The sequence below is a fragment of the Sarcophilus harrisii genome, chromosome 2, assembly GCF_902635505.1.
Source record: "Sarcophilus harrisii chromosome 2, mSarHar1.11, whole genome shotgun sequence".
Taxonomy (NCBI): domain Eukaryota; kingdom Metazoa; phylum Chordata; class Mammalia; order Dasyuromorphia; family Dasyuridae; genus Sarcophilus; species Sarcophilus harrisii.
The window spans coordinates 212,436,178-212,450,255 of record NC_045427.1 but is presented as its reverse complement, the minus strand read 5'-3'; the positions used below and the strand labels follow the sequence as shown (position 1 = coordinate 212,450,255).

Sequence of the window (14,078 nt, the reverse complement as noted above, 5' to 3'; positions counted from 1 at the left end):
TCACCAGACATGGCACTCTATCCACTATGCCATTTAGCTGTCTTCAGGAGGTGGCAAGAATGTCATATTATCCCCATTTGACAGATGAAAGAATTGAGACTGAGAAATTGTCTGTGATCCATGATCACACAAATAACAGTAAGAATAGTTTTATATATAGTTTTAAGGTTTACAGAGTACTTTATGCATATCTCATTTTATTCTCTCAACAATACCAGGATTTATCCACATTTACAGATGAAGAAACTGAGGCAAACAGATTAAGTGACTTTAAATATCTGATGCTGGATTTGAATTCAGGTCTTTCTGACTCCAGGCCCAGAACTCTATTCATAGTACCACTAGCTGTATCAACCTGAAGTAGATTTTCCTTCCAAATGTCTTCATTTACTATTGTATTTTGTGACACAATCACGGGATTTTGAGCTGGAAAGGGGCCATAGCTAAAATCTAGACTAGCCCTCCTTATTTTACAAAGAAGGAAATAGAGGCCAAGAAAGCTGGAATGATTTGCTTTAGATCACATAGGTAGTAAGTGCTAGAGCTGGTGTTTAAATCCATTTCCCCAGACAATCAATTGAATGTCTTTTCTCGTAAATCAACAGCCAGGTCTGACCATTCCTCTATTCAAATTCATTCTGGTACTAAGGGAATAATAAGGATAAAAAAATCTGAAAAAAAATCTTTGCCCTCAAAGGTTTACAGTGTGCTTGGTTAACTGCCAATTAATTAACACAAACATTTATTAAGTGTCCACCATGTGCCAGGCACTGTGGTAGGTACTTTACAAATATTTTCATTGTCAGTGCCAGAAGGGGTTGAAATGAGCTAAAGATGTTAGGGTATGAGCAGAGAGTCTCTCACAAAGGCAAAGATCTCTCCTAGAAGGAGGTTGGGAAGGGACATTCAAACTTTCCAGACTTCTTACTTTTGAGTAGGCCTTGGGGCAGAAGGGGTACAGAGAGACTGAAGCTGCTATGAGAGGTATTTTTGTCCTGCAGCTGCAAAGGCAGTGGCACTGATTTGCATGATTTCTGAAGAAAATTTCTTTAGTTTGTCTTTAGATACCTTGTGCATATAAAAAAGCTTCAGCCTCCTCCTTTGGCTAAAAAAGTGAAGAATTTGGGCTCGGCCATTCAGTGGTCACCCTTTAGCAATTACCTTTTCTTAGCACCCTCCACGGGAAACTGAGGCTGCAGAAAAAATGATTTACAGAATCACACTTTGATTGTTGGAATGGATCTTAGCTGTCATCTTGGGAGCCTAGCCTCATTTTATAGGAGAGGAAGCCAAGAAAGGGAAAGTATCACACAGGCTGTAAATAGAAGAGTAAATATAAGAGAACCCAAGTCTTCTGACTCCAAATCCAGAAATATTTGCATTGTATCCAATTGCTTCCCTTAAACACAAAGGCACCCAGGGACTGACTTGCCCAACACAGGCTCCCCATGAAGCTTGAGGCTCAGGAATCTGGTTCATTCTAATACGTTTTGCCTCCACGAAGGGGTCTGATAGTTTGTCACTTCAAGGGGTGGGTAACTAGCCAGATTTAGTCACTAGGTCCAGAGATGTGCCCCACTCTCATCCTGTCTAAACTTTCCCCATCCCTAGCCACTTGGAAGTATAAACCCTTTATTGGATATAAAGATGGAAAGGAGCTTGGAGATTATCCAGCTCAATCCCTTTGTTTTACAGATGAAGAAAACAAGGGAACATGACTTGCTGGAGGCCACATGGAGAGCTAATGGTAGAGTCAGGATATGATCTCAGCTTCTCTGATTCCCAGTCTAGTTAGGATTACAAAGTTAAAGCTTGGGAATCATCTAATCCCCAGCTTCATAAACTGTGGCTTGTGACCCCAGAGGGGGCTTCATAATTGAATGTGGGGGTTGCAAAATTATGATTTATTATCAGTGAATATTTGAGTTGTAAATTTATTTTATATACTTGGAGTCAGGTAAAAAGGGGTCATGAGTAGAAAAAGTTTAAGAAGTTGTATTCTAACCCAGTCTTTGGCCCCCTCCTCACTTCTGAGGCCTTGGTGCAGATTGTGAGTAGCAGGGTCTAGATTCAAACTCAGGTCTTTTGACCTCTGCACCATCTGCTTGCTTTGAAAGGATTTACTGTGGAATACCTGGCTGAAGGAACATTACAGTAGAAGAAATTCACTCACATGTTATTAGCAAATTCAGCAAAAACCACTAGCATCTTTTCCCATAAGGAAGGCAGAATGAGATTTCTAATGATGGGATAAAGACTGGGGTTTTCTTCTTTGCGTTAGTATAAAATAGTGATTTTGAGTTTTGTTTATCTGACTTCAGGGCATTTCATGAGCTTTTATTGAACTGTTCCACTATAGATAATTTCCTTGATTCTTTCATCTCCCTGGACCCTTATGTTATTGTTCATTTGTACATCTTTGCTTCTTGCTTCCTAAACACCCAGCCTTATATAGAAATTAGCTATTGAGATCCCACTGTAGGCCCAAACTTGGCTACTCTATAGTTTACAGGGAGAAATAATAACAGTTAACATTTATATAGCTCTTACTACGTGCCAGAAACTATGCTAAAGGGTTTGCAATTGTTCTTATTTTTCTTCATAACAACCTTGGGAGGTAGATGGTATTATTATTCCCATTTTATACATGAGGAAACTGAGGAAAGTAGAGGTTAAATGATTTGCTCAGGATCCCCCACCCAGGAAGTGTCTGACGCAGAACTTGAATTCAAGTTTTCCTGACTTCAGGATTCTATTCACTGTACTTCTTAAGTGCCATTAGGAAAGGACTAGACTTTGGAGTTAGGAGATTTAAGGAGAATTCTTCCTCTGACACTTCCTAGCTCATGACCTTAAGGAAATCATTTAGCCTATCTGGTCCTCAGTTTCCTCATCTGTAACATGAGTCACACTAGACAATCCATAGATCATCCCTTCTAGCTCCAACATTGACTATTTTTACTATTAGAAATGACATTGGGATGATAAAAGGTTGGCTCTTTCAAAGGAGAGAGTCAATTTAAAATCGGTCTATTGGGAAAAAATTTGACTGTACCAAACTGGAAGAACTGATTAATATTTGGGAAGTTAATATGAGAAATTCCAGAAACCCTAGGTAAATCAGAGGAATTGGGAAATCAGCAGAATGAAGGTTACAGAGAGATGCACAAATCCTTGGCTCCCTCCTGTACAAATATAGGGACTATACAAATATAAATATATATGCTCATATAATGATTATTCAAATCTAGATGAAAAAGATCAGTGGGTCACAGAGAATAATAAGCTAATTTTAAGTCAGGAAAAATAATGCCTACACTTTTCCTTTACAAACATCTTTTTTTTTTTTTTTTTTAATTTAATAGCCTTTTATTTACAGGATATATACATGAGTAACTTTACAGCATTAACAATTGCCAAACCTCTTGTTCCAATTTTTCACCTCTTACCCTCCCACCCCCTCCCCTAGATGGCAGGATGACCAGTAGAAAACATCTTTCTTTCAAGAGCTTTCACATATATAATCTCTATTGGTCTTATAGAGTAAACCTAGAGTGTAGAGGAAATATTTCTCACGCCGATTTCTTCTTGCTCCGAACAACACAATAGCATAAAGACAGAGAAGGGAAACACACACACACACACACACACACACACACACAATTTTCTTTCCACTGGACTATTCTATTGTATTTTTGGTATACTTTGTATACAGTATGTACACATATAATCTATGTATGTATATACCTATTTGTATAGGCGTATGTGTGTATATATATACATAGATACTTATATATGTGTGTGTGTAGATAAATAGATAGATGACAGATAAATATTATGTGTATGTGTATACACCAGCCCACAACTGGAACTCCTACCTTAACAATACTCAATTAATTTGATATTCCTTGTCTATGGAGCAGAAGGTATTTTTCATTTATAAGCCAGAGAATCAGATTCATAATTGCTAATGATGAGGCAAAAAAAAGGGTTAAGCACCTTGCCCAAGAATGTGTATTTAATGTTAATGCACAGAGGAAAGATTAAAATAGAGAGGTTTCCCCGATGTCCAGCCCAGAGCTTTTCTCCCAAGTCTGTGAAGTGCAGAGTCTCAGCTGCTGTTGAAATGAGCTTAATACAATTCTGAATACTAATAGGGAAAGAAATTTAAGTGACCTTTAAAATCTCCTTCTACACAATTTCCCTCTAAATACCTTGGGTGCCACTGGACAGAGACAAGAAGAAAAAGGAAATAACAGAAGTGAGAGGGATTAGGGACGTGTCATTTCTTCTTCATACAGCTCTTTGAAAGCTTTGCCTCCATTTCTCCTGGGAGCAAGATGAAGCTTACTATTTCTGAAAGTACTATTTTTAGCCATCCTCTGGCACAATCAGCACCCGGTCATGTTCTGTATGTGCATGTGCTCCCTGAAACTCTCTTAGCTGTCATTCTCTGAAGGGAGAAAGGGAGGGAGACAAGTTTTACTACTAGAGATGGACACCGTGTCTAGCACTGATTTTTTTTTTTTCCTCTTCAAGAGACCACTGCTAGGTCAGTTCTCCAGCTAGTACAGGGAGAATCCTTAACAGGGCAAGGGAGTGAAGGATAAAATTTCTGAACTTGAGAAGGGAGACAGGAATTCCAAGCTGCTGGAGTATAAGGAATATAAGGGAATATAGCATAAGAGTATTAGGGAAATCAAAGCCTCATCTTATCCAGATTGGAAGAAGAGACTGAAGGTGTTTACCCTAGAAAAGAAAACAATTGGGCAGCAGAGGGTACAGAACATTATAATTATCTTTGCTTATTTAAAAGACCCTTGTATGGAAAAAGGTTTAGACTTGTTCTTCTTGCCCTCAAAAAGCCAAACTAGAAGAAATTGGTGAAAATTAGAGAAAGGCAGTGTTCAAGCTTAATCTTAAGAGTTTCCTAATAATGAGAACTGTCTCAAAAGGTACTGAGTCCCCCAACCCTGGAGGTCTTCAAATAAAAGCAGAATATTGCTGGTTATATATACTTGCTACATGCTAGGCACTGTTTGCTAAGCACATTTATAACTATTACTTCATTTTGTCATTGCAACAACGCTGGGAGGTTGGTGTTACTATTATCTCATTTTACAGTTGAGGAAACTGAGGCAAAAAGGATTAAATGATTTGTTTAGGATCACACAGTAAGTGACTGAAGCCAGATTGAACTCCTGAAGATGTCTTTCAGGTTCCAATTCTCTGCTCTATTCCCTCTACTACCTAACTGCCTTAGGAGATCCTTAAAGTCCATTGCACTCTTACATTCTATTATCAATGATCCCAAAAGTGATAAGCAGTTAGTTCCATCTTCACAAATTGTTGACTTAAAAAAAGCTTGATAATTAGTTCTTTCAGATTTTATCAAGAGGTTCAGTCCATCTGTCTTGCCACTTTCATGTCCACCTGTTGAGAAGACTTTGCCAAGTGACAGAAATGAGTAAGTTCCTTTGCTATTTCTTTCATTGGCACCCTACCCTCTGTTGCCTTGGAAACCTGAAGTTACCCACTGAGGACTGTGGGATGAGGGTATCCTCTTAGGACTCAAGCTGAATTAACCAAATAATCCTTTAAAATAGAGACCGGTATTAATCCAGTCACAAAATGGCTTTCCCATGCTGATTTCTCTATGATCAATGTGCCAATTTCCTCTAATGAGGTCACATGCTGACCTTTAGAAATCAGGGAAATGAACAAAGTAGGCTTAGTCACTAAGATTATTACCCTTTACTAGGTAGGGATAGAAACTTTCAGCCCTCTTATCGTTGGTATTGTCCTTCGTTTTCAAAGTCATCACTATGTTAAAACCTAGTTACAGTGTCCGACTGTGGCTGATCAGATCAATACAAGCTTAGAATGCTCTGGCACAGGTCAGACACAAATAGTCCATATGAACATGTGGGGTAGAGTCTCTAATTTTGCATATATTGCATTTCTTTGGGCTAATTCTATTGTACTTTGTTCATAGAGCACAGCACCTTTTCTCATGAGGGCATGCCATGCTAGGCGGAACTGTGCCGGTGTCTCCCATGTCATACAATTGATTCTAATTTTCTTAAAATCTGAATGTCCTTGTATCACTTTTTTTGACCACCTTGAGCACTTGCCTTGTGTGAGTTCTCCATAAAGTTATCCCCACTAAGAGCTTCCTATCCTGTACACTTGCATAACTTTAGAATAACATTTATTGAATTAAAGAGCTCTATATACTTAATGATATTTCTTTCCCTCTTTCTTTTTCTTTCTCTTCCCCCCACCCCTTTTTTCTTGCTTTCCAGTGACCTGAGAGCCCGGGCCAGAGAATTGGTCCAATGCATGAAAGAGAACAAGGTAAGGTACTGTCAAACTTATTTTCAGGAACTCCTTTGACTGTGGTAAGGCACTCAGGGCCAACTGAAAAAGGAATAGGATATTGTAGCTGCCCTCCATCATCCAGGGGGACCATCCCAACTTGTCCATAGTTCTCTGTATTGTCTTTAAAGCTTTAAGGTGATCATTGTATGGTGATACTCCAAAGGTTTCATGTTTAGGATGGTTCATGTGTGATCCTGACTAAAACTATTAAATGACTTCTCATTATTCCTTCAAATAATGATCCTTAATTATTAGACAGTAATTCTTTGGGGGGAAGCTTTAGTAACATTAGTCAGGGATGCGTAGGTCACCTCTGACATTTAGTTCCTTGGTAATTCAAAGCTGTAAATACTGTGCTAAATATCTTGTAGCCTCTATAAGCTAAATGAATAGAAGGTAACAAGGTAGAAAATCAAGTCTTGTTATGGGCTTCCATGTTTGAGTGAACTTGAATCTAGTCCAGAGTCTATGAGTCTGAACCGAAGGAAAAGTTTTGCCTAAGTTCTCACTGAATGACTTGAAATAAGAGTCACAAAAGTTGAATTTGAAGATAAGGCAAAACCAACTTGGGCAGAGGCTAGACCTCAAATACAGGCAACATACCAAATGAAAGCAAATGGAACAAACCTATTTTACCGGAAAATAAGGGCAGTGCCATGGAGACTTTTATCCGAGTGATTTAAATAGGCCATATATGAATTTCTGGAGTTCAGTGGCTAGGATTAAAGTGGGAAGAAAAAAATGATCTTTTTATCAAAGCTGTGACTAGTGCTTTTGGTGTCTAGAATAAACATCATAAAATATATTCTTCCATCAACCTTTTAAAGTAAAAGAGCAGAGTATGGTATAAAAGGAGAGAGATCCTAGCTAGGACAGATTTTACCTGGGTGTGGTCTGAAGAAGAGAAAGTTAACTGGTAATTTTCTAGTTTGACTAATATTATTCTTGTTCACTAAATACTAAGCTTAGTTTTTTTTCCCCCTATGCTGTCAAGGGAACACCAAGGTATCCTTTAAATTTTGATGCCTTAGGTTAAATCCTCATTGCCTTGTTTGAATTATGGCTCTGTTTTGAACACAAATCCTTACCATCTCTCTCTGCTCTGATGTCTTTTTCATTTCAGCAACTGGATTTTCATAATGACTGGAAGATCATCAATGTCTTCTTCAATGCACAGAGCCAGTGCCCTCCTTGTCCCTCCAGCAAACAGGTAAAATGGACACTACACTGTCTGAAAATTGCCATCCCTGATTTTATCTGCTATACTATTGGACAGTATAGGGTAATGGGCAGCACTACTCATTAGCATTTTCAAAGACCCCTGAGAAGTTTAATAAATGAAATAACATTTTAGAGTCTCCTCCCCCAACAAGGGACTCAAAGAACTTTCAAATGTGAAGGAGACCAATTTAACATTTATGAAACATCTGTTATGGGCAAACCAGCTCTCTGTGGTACCCTTCCCATTCTGACAGATCAAGAAATCAAAAAAGCTGGATAAATGAAACTGGTAAAGCAAAAATGAGAATCCAGGAATACCATCTTCCTACTCAGTAAATATTTCTTTTTTTTTTTTTAAACCCTGATTTCCTAGGAATATAAGTTTAATGGAATAAAACGAGATTTAGGAAATAATAATAGCTCGTTTCTATGTAGTTATAGTTTATAAAGAAGATTTCCCCCCCCAGAAACCAATTGAAATAGTAACAGTGGATTTTAATAATATAATATCACAGGTGACAAAAAAGAAATTGAAAGAATTTTCAATTAGCATTACACTGCTAAGAAAGTCAGAACCGTATCTTGAATTCATCTCCTGACTCTAAACCCTGTACATCATGATTCTTTTTTTTTTTTTTAAGCTCTTCTGATGTTGCCTTTTATTTTTTTATTTGTTTTTATTTTTATTTAATAGCCTTTTATTTACAGGTTATATGTACATCATGATTCAATAACATTTAGTTTGCTCTTTCTATTTTCATGGGGTGTATTTCTTTTGGTGCCCTCTCACCTCCTTTTTTGTTTCCTTCTTCCATCTCTTGCCCAATGGGCAGCTAGGACTGTCATGCTTCTTAGAATGAAGAATCCCATCCATACCTGCCCTCCATCTAAATTACAAGCAGCCCATGGTTAATATTCTAACTTACTCTACTCTAAGATTATCCTTGAACCACACACTTGCTACTTTTGAAAATTGTCCAAGCATTGTTGGAAAGTGTCCTCGTTATTTCTAATTCACATGAAAAATAGTAAAAATAGTAAAAAAAAAAAAAAAATAGTATATAGTTCTCCTTGTATATACATTAGGTACTCCTGAGAAATATGTCCACTATGAGAGTTTGTTTTGTTTTGTAAGTGATCAGCAAAAACTAAATAAATTGAAGAAGTTGTCTTCACCTGGGAAGTCAGGACCATACATGAGTAGGAGATCAGTGTATTCTAAAAGCTAAATTCATCAGGTAGAGAGTGCTGGACTCTCTGATTGGAATCAGGCAATCAGAGTTCTAAACAGAGCTCATTTATTAGCTAGGTGACTTTGCTTTCTCTGGATCTCAATCTCCTTTGTAAAATGAGGATGATGGATTGCCGGGTCTTTAAAGTTTCTTCCAACTTGAAAGCCTAAGTGTTAAAAGAAAACCGAATTGTACTCCCGAATCTTCTACTTAGTTATTGACCTAGGGGACTGCCCCTCTCCTCCATCCCTCACTTTCCTTTTTCATCAGATGCAGATGTTGGATTGGGTAATCTCTATGACCCTTTCCAAAACAGATGATATAGTGAAAAGAAAGCTAGATTTCAAATTTTGAGGTTCAGATTTGGATCACACCACCTATGGTTATTGGCTCTAAGTGATCTCCCTTTGGTTCTTTTTTTTGTGTGTGTGTAAAATGGGGATCATAACACTCTGTGTTTCAAAGAGGTATCCTTGGGGAAAGACTTAATAAGTCATAAATAATGTAGGGTATTGTTCGATTGAATTGAAATCCAGTCTCTAACATTGCACCTTGCCCATAATGGGCACATAATAAATGTTAAATTGAAGTAATGAAAATAAAAGGCAAAAACATTGAATAGCTAACCATAGCGGTGCAATTAGAGTGCTGAGCCAGAAAGAGAAAGAAGGGGAAATAATTTTCCATTGGGGAGGGACTGTCAGGAAAAGCTTCATGTTTAGAGAGAGAGAAGAATGTGGGTCTACATCAGCAAAGGTAAAAACACATTCCTGAATCCTTTATTTCAGACAGCTGAAATCCGCTATCGGGACAGGCAATTTTATTTTGAGGAGAACTGGCCCACTGCCCTCTTCTGGGTGGAACCTATACCTGAGGGGATTGGCAGCTGTCTTAGTTTCTCTGCTTGTGTCCCCCTAGGGAATAAAATAACTGTCAGACCTCTTTCCCAGCAGCCCTGGCGTCCTGCCTGGGCCCTGTAGCCTCAGGGGACAGCTAGGCACTGTGCATATGGCTTGGGTTGGGTTGGGTTGAGGTTGGTTTGATCTTTTTCACTGAAAAAGAGAGAATATTCATTTATGGTGTCAATCTCACATGCATTTTGAGGAACTCTGAAGAATAATTTTATTCCCAGCTCCAGGGAAGAAAGAAATGTGTTTTATGGGGTGAAATATTTTACTTAGCTATATAAAAACAGGGACCAATGCAAAAAAGGCACCTAGGTTGCCTCTTTCTCTGTTAGCTCTTTCCATCTTGTAAAAATATAGAGGACAAAAGGGAATAATAAAATGCTATTCAAAACAACATGCATTTATTAAGCACACTAGAAATGCAAAGACGAAACTAAGGTTTTCTCCTTATCCTCAAAGGACTTAAATTCTCATAGGGGATGCTCCTTAAAAGCAGAAACTATTTTATTTTTGCCTATCTCCAGGGTCTAGCAATGGGCTTGGCATATAGTAGTCATTTAATAAATACTTGTTGAATGATTGACTGACAATGAATAAATGAACATCTTGAGGTGAATCAGAAGGCCTTAATCTCTGGATGAATTCTCCTCCTGCTTTGCAGGACTGATTTTCTCAGGAAAAATCCTGCTACCAACTAAACCTTAGGAGAAAAACTATTGCCCTATCTTATAGATTAGGTTTGTCCTTTTGGCCAGTGGAGGGAGACAGGTCTCCAGCAAACTACTGTCCCCAGCAAGAAAACCTCTGCAAAGACCTTCTCCTCCAGGGCATTTTTCTTCTTTCTTGTAGGAGGATCACATGACCAGGAGAATGCAAGAACTAATAGGATTCTTGGACTATTTGCATCAGGAGGTAAGGAGTTTTCAGGACTCTAATTCCAAGACTTTTAACACCATTTCCTCATCCCCTTACTCACCTTCAGAGAAGGCTTAACTATACAATGAACCAAGCACATACTCCCATAAGCTAAACTACTAACAGGTAGAAGCTCTCTTTTAAAGGGATAGAGAATGTTGATTCTTAGGGCATCACCTTTCTTGTCCTGTGGCTGTCTTTATGCAGCATCTGAGTACATGAGTGTTTGGGAGTTGAATTATGCTGAAGATCAAAACCTATGCAAGCCATCTCAATCAATTCTTTAACTATATTAAGTCACAAACCATTGGAACTTGGCAGCAAGCTCTGGGCCTCTGGATAGGACTTTTTAAAGATAAATTTCTGTGTGAGAAAATAAGTAATAAAACCACTGTGGTGGCCAGTAGTTATCTCATTGCGTGAGTGATTAAAAGTCAGAGCCCAATGATCTCTTAATTTCCCAGTGATTGCTCACCTGCTAGCATATGAGAGAGTAGGGGTATCCTGGAAAGAGGACACTTTGTGTTCTCTTGAAACATTCTATTGCCCATGGTGAAGTCTTCTAAGACTTGAGATTTGAGAGGTAACCTGGTGTAGGAGAATGAATGTTGGTGAAAGGAAGGAAGGAAGGAAAGAAGAAAGGAAGGGAGGGAAGAAAACAGGAAAGGAGGGAGGGAGGGAAGAATAGAAGGAAGGGAAGAATGGATGAAGAAGGGGAGAGAGAAAGAGAAGGAAGGGATGAAGGAAGGGAAAAAAAGGAAGGAAAGAAGAAGGGAAGGGTGGTAGGAAGGAAGGAAGAGAAAAAGGGAGAGAAGGGGGAAGGAAAGAAGGGAGGGAGGGAGGAAACTTGGTCTTCCTTATCTTCTACCTATTATGAAAACTGTACACTTACTGGAGGCTTTCAGCTTACACTGTCTTGCTTTTGAATTCAAAGCTTCCCATGATTTGAGATAGTGGAGCATGGGTCATGGTTGCCTTGCTTACATGGACTTTATTGAAGAATACACAGTGATAAGGGCAGCTAGGCTAAATAGTGGATAGAAAACAGATCTGGAATCAGTAGGACCTGAGTTACACACTTACTAGTTGTATGATGTGGGGCAAGTCACTTAATCCCTATTGCTTCCCAAAAACTCCACAAAAAACTCCAAATCCTCATAATCCCACCCCCAAAGAATACATAGTGATAGAAATGAGCAATACACAGTGATAGAAGTGAGATGGTCCTAAGAGTCAGAACTGTGTCCCCAAGGATGTGATAGTCTAAATTCCTACTAGCAATTGGCTATATACAATTTGGAGCTTTTGTGAGCCCTTCAACAAGTTGTACTTTTTAGAGAATTTGTGGCTTAAATAAAGTCTTTAGACAAAGCCTCACTTGCTTGACTTTACCAGGAAAAATGTTTTCTCTACTCTCTGGCAATTTCCCAAGCTTGAGTAATGTGTTATACATGCAGAAAAAACATTATGGCTTTCAGTTTGATTCGATTTCCACAATACTCTGTATTACGTGTGACTTGATTTATGAGTGAATTTACAAAGGATCTGTGATTTATTCAGAGAAGAAGATTATTGGTATGAAAACATTCTTCTCAAAAAAGGAAAAAAGAAAAAAAAAAAGAAAACATTCTTCTCTAAGGCAGATTGGATCTTATCTGTGATTTAGTAGAAAATCCTAGGGGATCAAATAAAACATTGGAAGAACAAATTTATTTTTTCTCAGGGTTACACAACTAATAAGTGTCAGAAGAAAAATTGAGATTTGAACTCAAGTCTTCCTGATGTGAACTCAATTAGAAAAAGTGCCACTAAAATATAGCTAAGGATCCTGTGAGCTTCATATTGATTCAGACAATTACATATTAACATTATCTATGTTCTATTGTATTTTTATTTATTTTATTTAATATTTCCCAATTATATCTTAATCTGATTCTGGACTCACTAGAATTAAAGGACACAATGTGACTTGTTAGGTATCAAATTTGATACCTTTGCTCTATGCTATTCTAATTTGACTTGTCACAAAATTAAATACCTACAGGCTATGACCAATAATTTTTTTTTGCATTAGAATATATGTGATTCTAAAAAGAAATGTGAAGAAAAATGGTTGTGGTTCATTATTCTACCCATCCCAACATGTCATATTCTAAGATAGGAATGTGTGCAAACACAGGGAGGTGAGGGACTAATGATGACTTGGTATAAGGGTCCTCCTTATGAATCTGATAGAGTAACATTTACTCTAAAGAAAATCTAATGCTCAAGCATGTTACCAAGAATCTTTCCTTATATGTTAAATAAGAGTGACCTGATGCACATAGGGATAAAAATGGGTGCCCCAAATGAAAGTAGCAAAATAGAAGCCCAGGATTCAGATTTTTGCCCAAGAAGTTCCCAAAGGGAAAAGAGACTTATCTAGAAGAATGTGATTTTTCAGGCATCACTCTTTCCTATGCTCTCCTCTCAGGTCCCCAAAGCCTTTGTGAATCTGGTGGATACCTCGGAATTTGGAAATTCATTTCCATCACATCAGGAAGATGAACCCAGGTAAAACCAACCCATAAGTGTCCTGAGATGCCATTTTTGTAACTCAGATAAAAGTGCTAAATATTCTACTGGAATATTAATATGATACCTGGCATGGAAAATAGAAGAACCACTGCTAGAGCTTCAGAGGACCCACATTTAAACCCGCTCCACCACTTACTGTTTGAGCTGTCCCTTCACTTTCTTGGACCTCAGTTTTCCTCATCTGGTAAATGCTCAGCTTATACTAGATAACCTTTAAGAGTTATTTTAGTCCTAAATCTAGGATCTTCTGAACTTCAGCTCTCCTATTATTCCTTGAAGACTCTTAGAAGCTAAACCCAGTCTTGGGAAAGAGAAGAAGTAGAATTTTATTGTAAATTTTTTCTCAAAGTCATGAAGTTTCACCTTAATCATTTTAAAGAAAACTTTGATCACTGGCTTGACAATTTTACTTAAGGTATTTGTTTTTATCAGAGCTAATTCAGGACTTTTCAAACACATGTAGGTCAGTGATACAAACTTAAAGAAAACATAGGACACTCAACTGTACATAAGGATACCTGTGGGCTGCATATTGACTTAGAAAATTTCATATTAACATTATTTGTAATGTTATATTTTTGTTGATTTTGCTAAATTAAATTATATAATTTAAATTAAATTACATTTTAATCTGATTCTCACCCAGAAGTATTTTGAGTACAAGCACCATGTTTGACACATCTAATAGAGTGAATAGAAAATGGGGCTTGGAGTTAGGAAGATCTGGTTCAAATTCTTTCTTTTCAGACATGGTATGACCCTAAATAAGTGTCCCTTTCTGGGCTTTAGTTTGCTCACCTGTCAAATGAGAGGGTTGAATTAGATCAGGATTTCTTAAACTTTT

General features: G+C 37.8%; 1 protein-coding gene across 1 annotated transcript in view; it reads left to right on the top strand.

Moving 5' to 3' along the window:
• Window positions 1-14,078, top strand: part of PLB1 (phospholipase B1) — a 208,047-nt gene that overhangs the window by 38,919 nt on the left and 155,050 nt on the right. Inside the window, exons 7-11 of the mRNA XM_031951326.1 lie at window positions 5,377-5,467; window positions 6,306-6,357; window positions 7,505-7,591; window positions 10,592-10,654; window positions 13,131-13,210. Of these exons, the coding sequence (XP_031807186.1) occupies window positions 5,377-5,467; window positions 6,306-6,357; window positions 7,505-7,591; window positions 10,592-10,654; window positions 13,131-13,210 (373 nt within the window). The remainder of the gene's footprint in view (window positions 1-5,376; window positions 5,468-6,305; window positions 6,358-7,504; window positions 7,592-10,591; window positions 10,655-13,130; window positions 13,211-14,078) is intronic.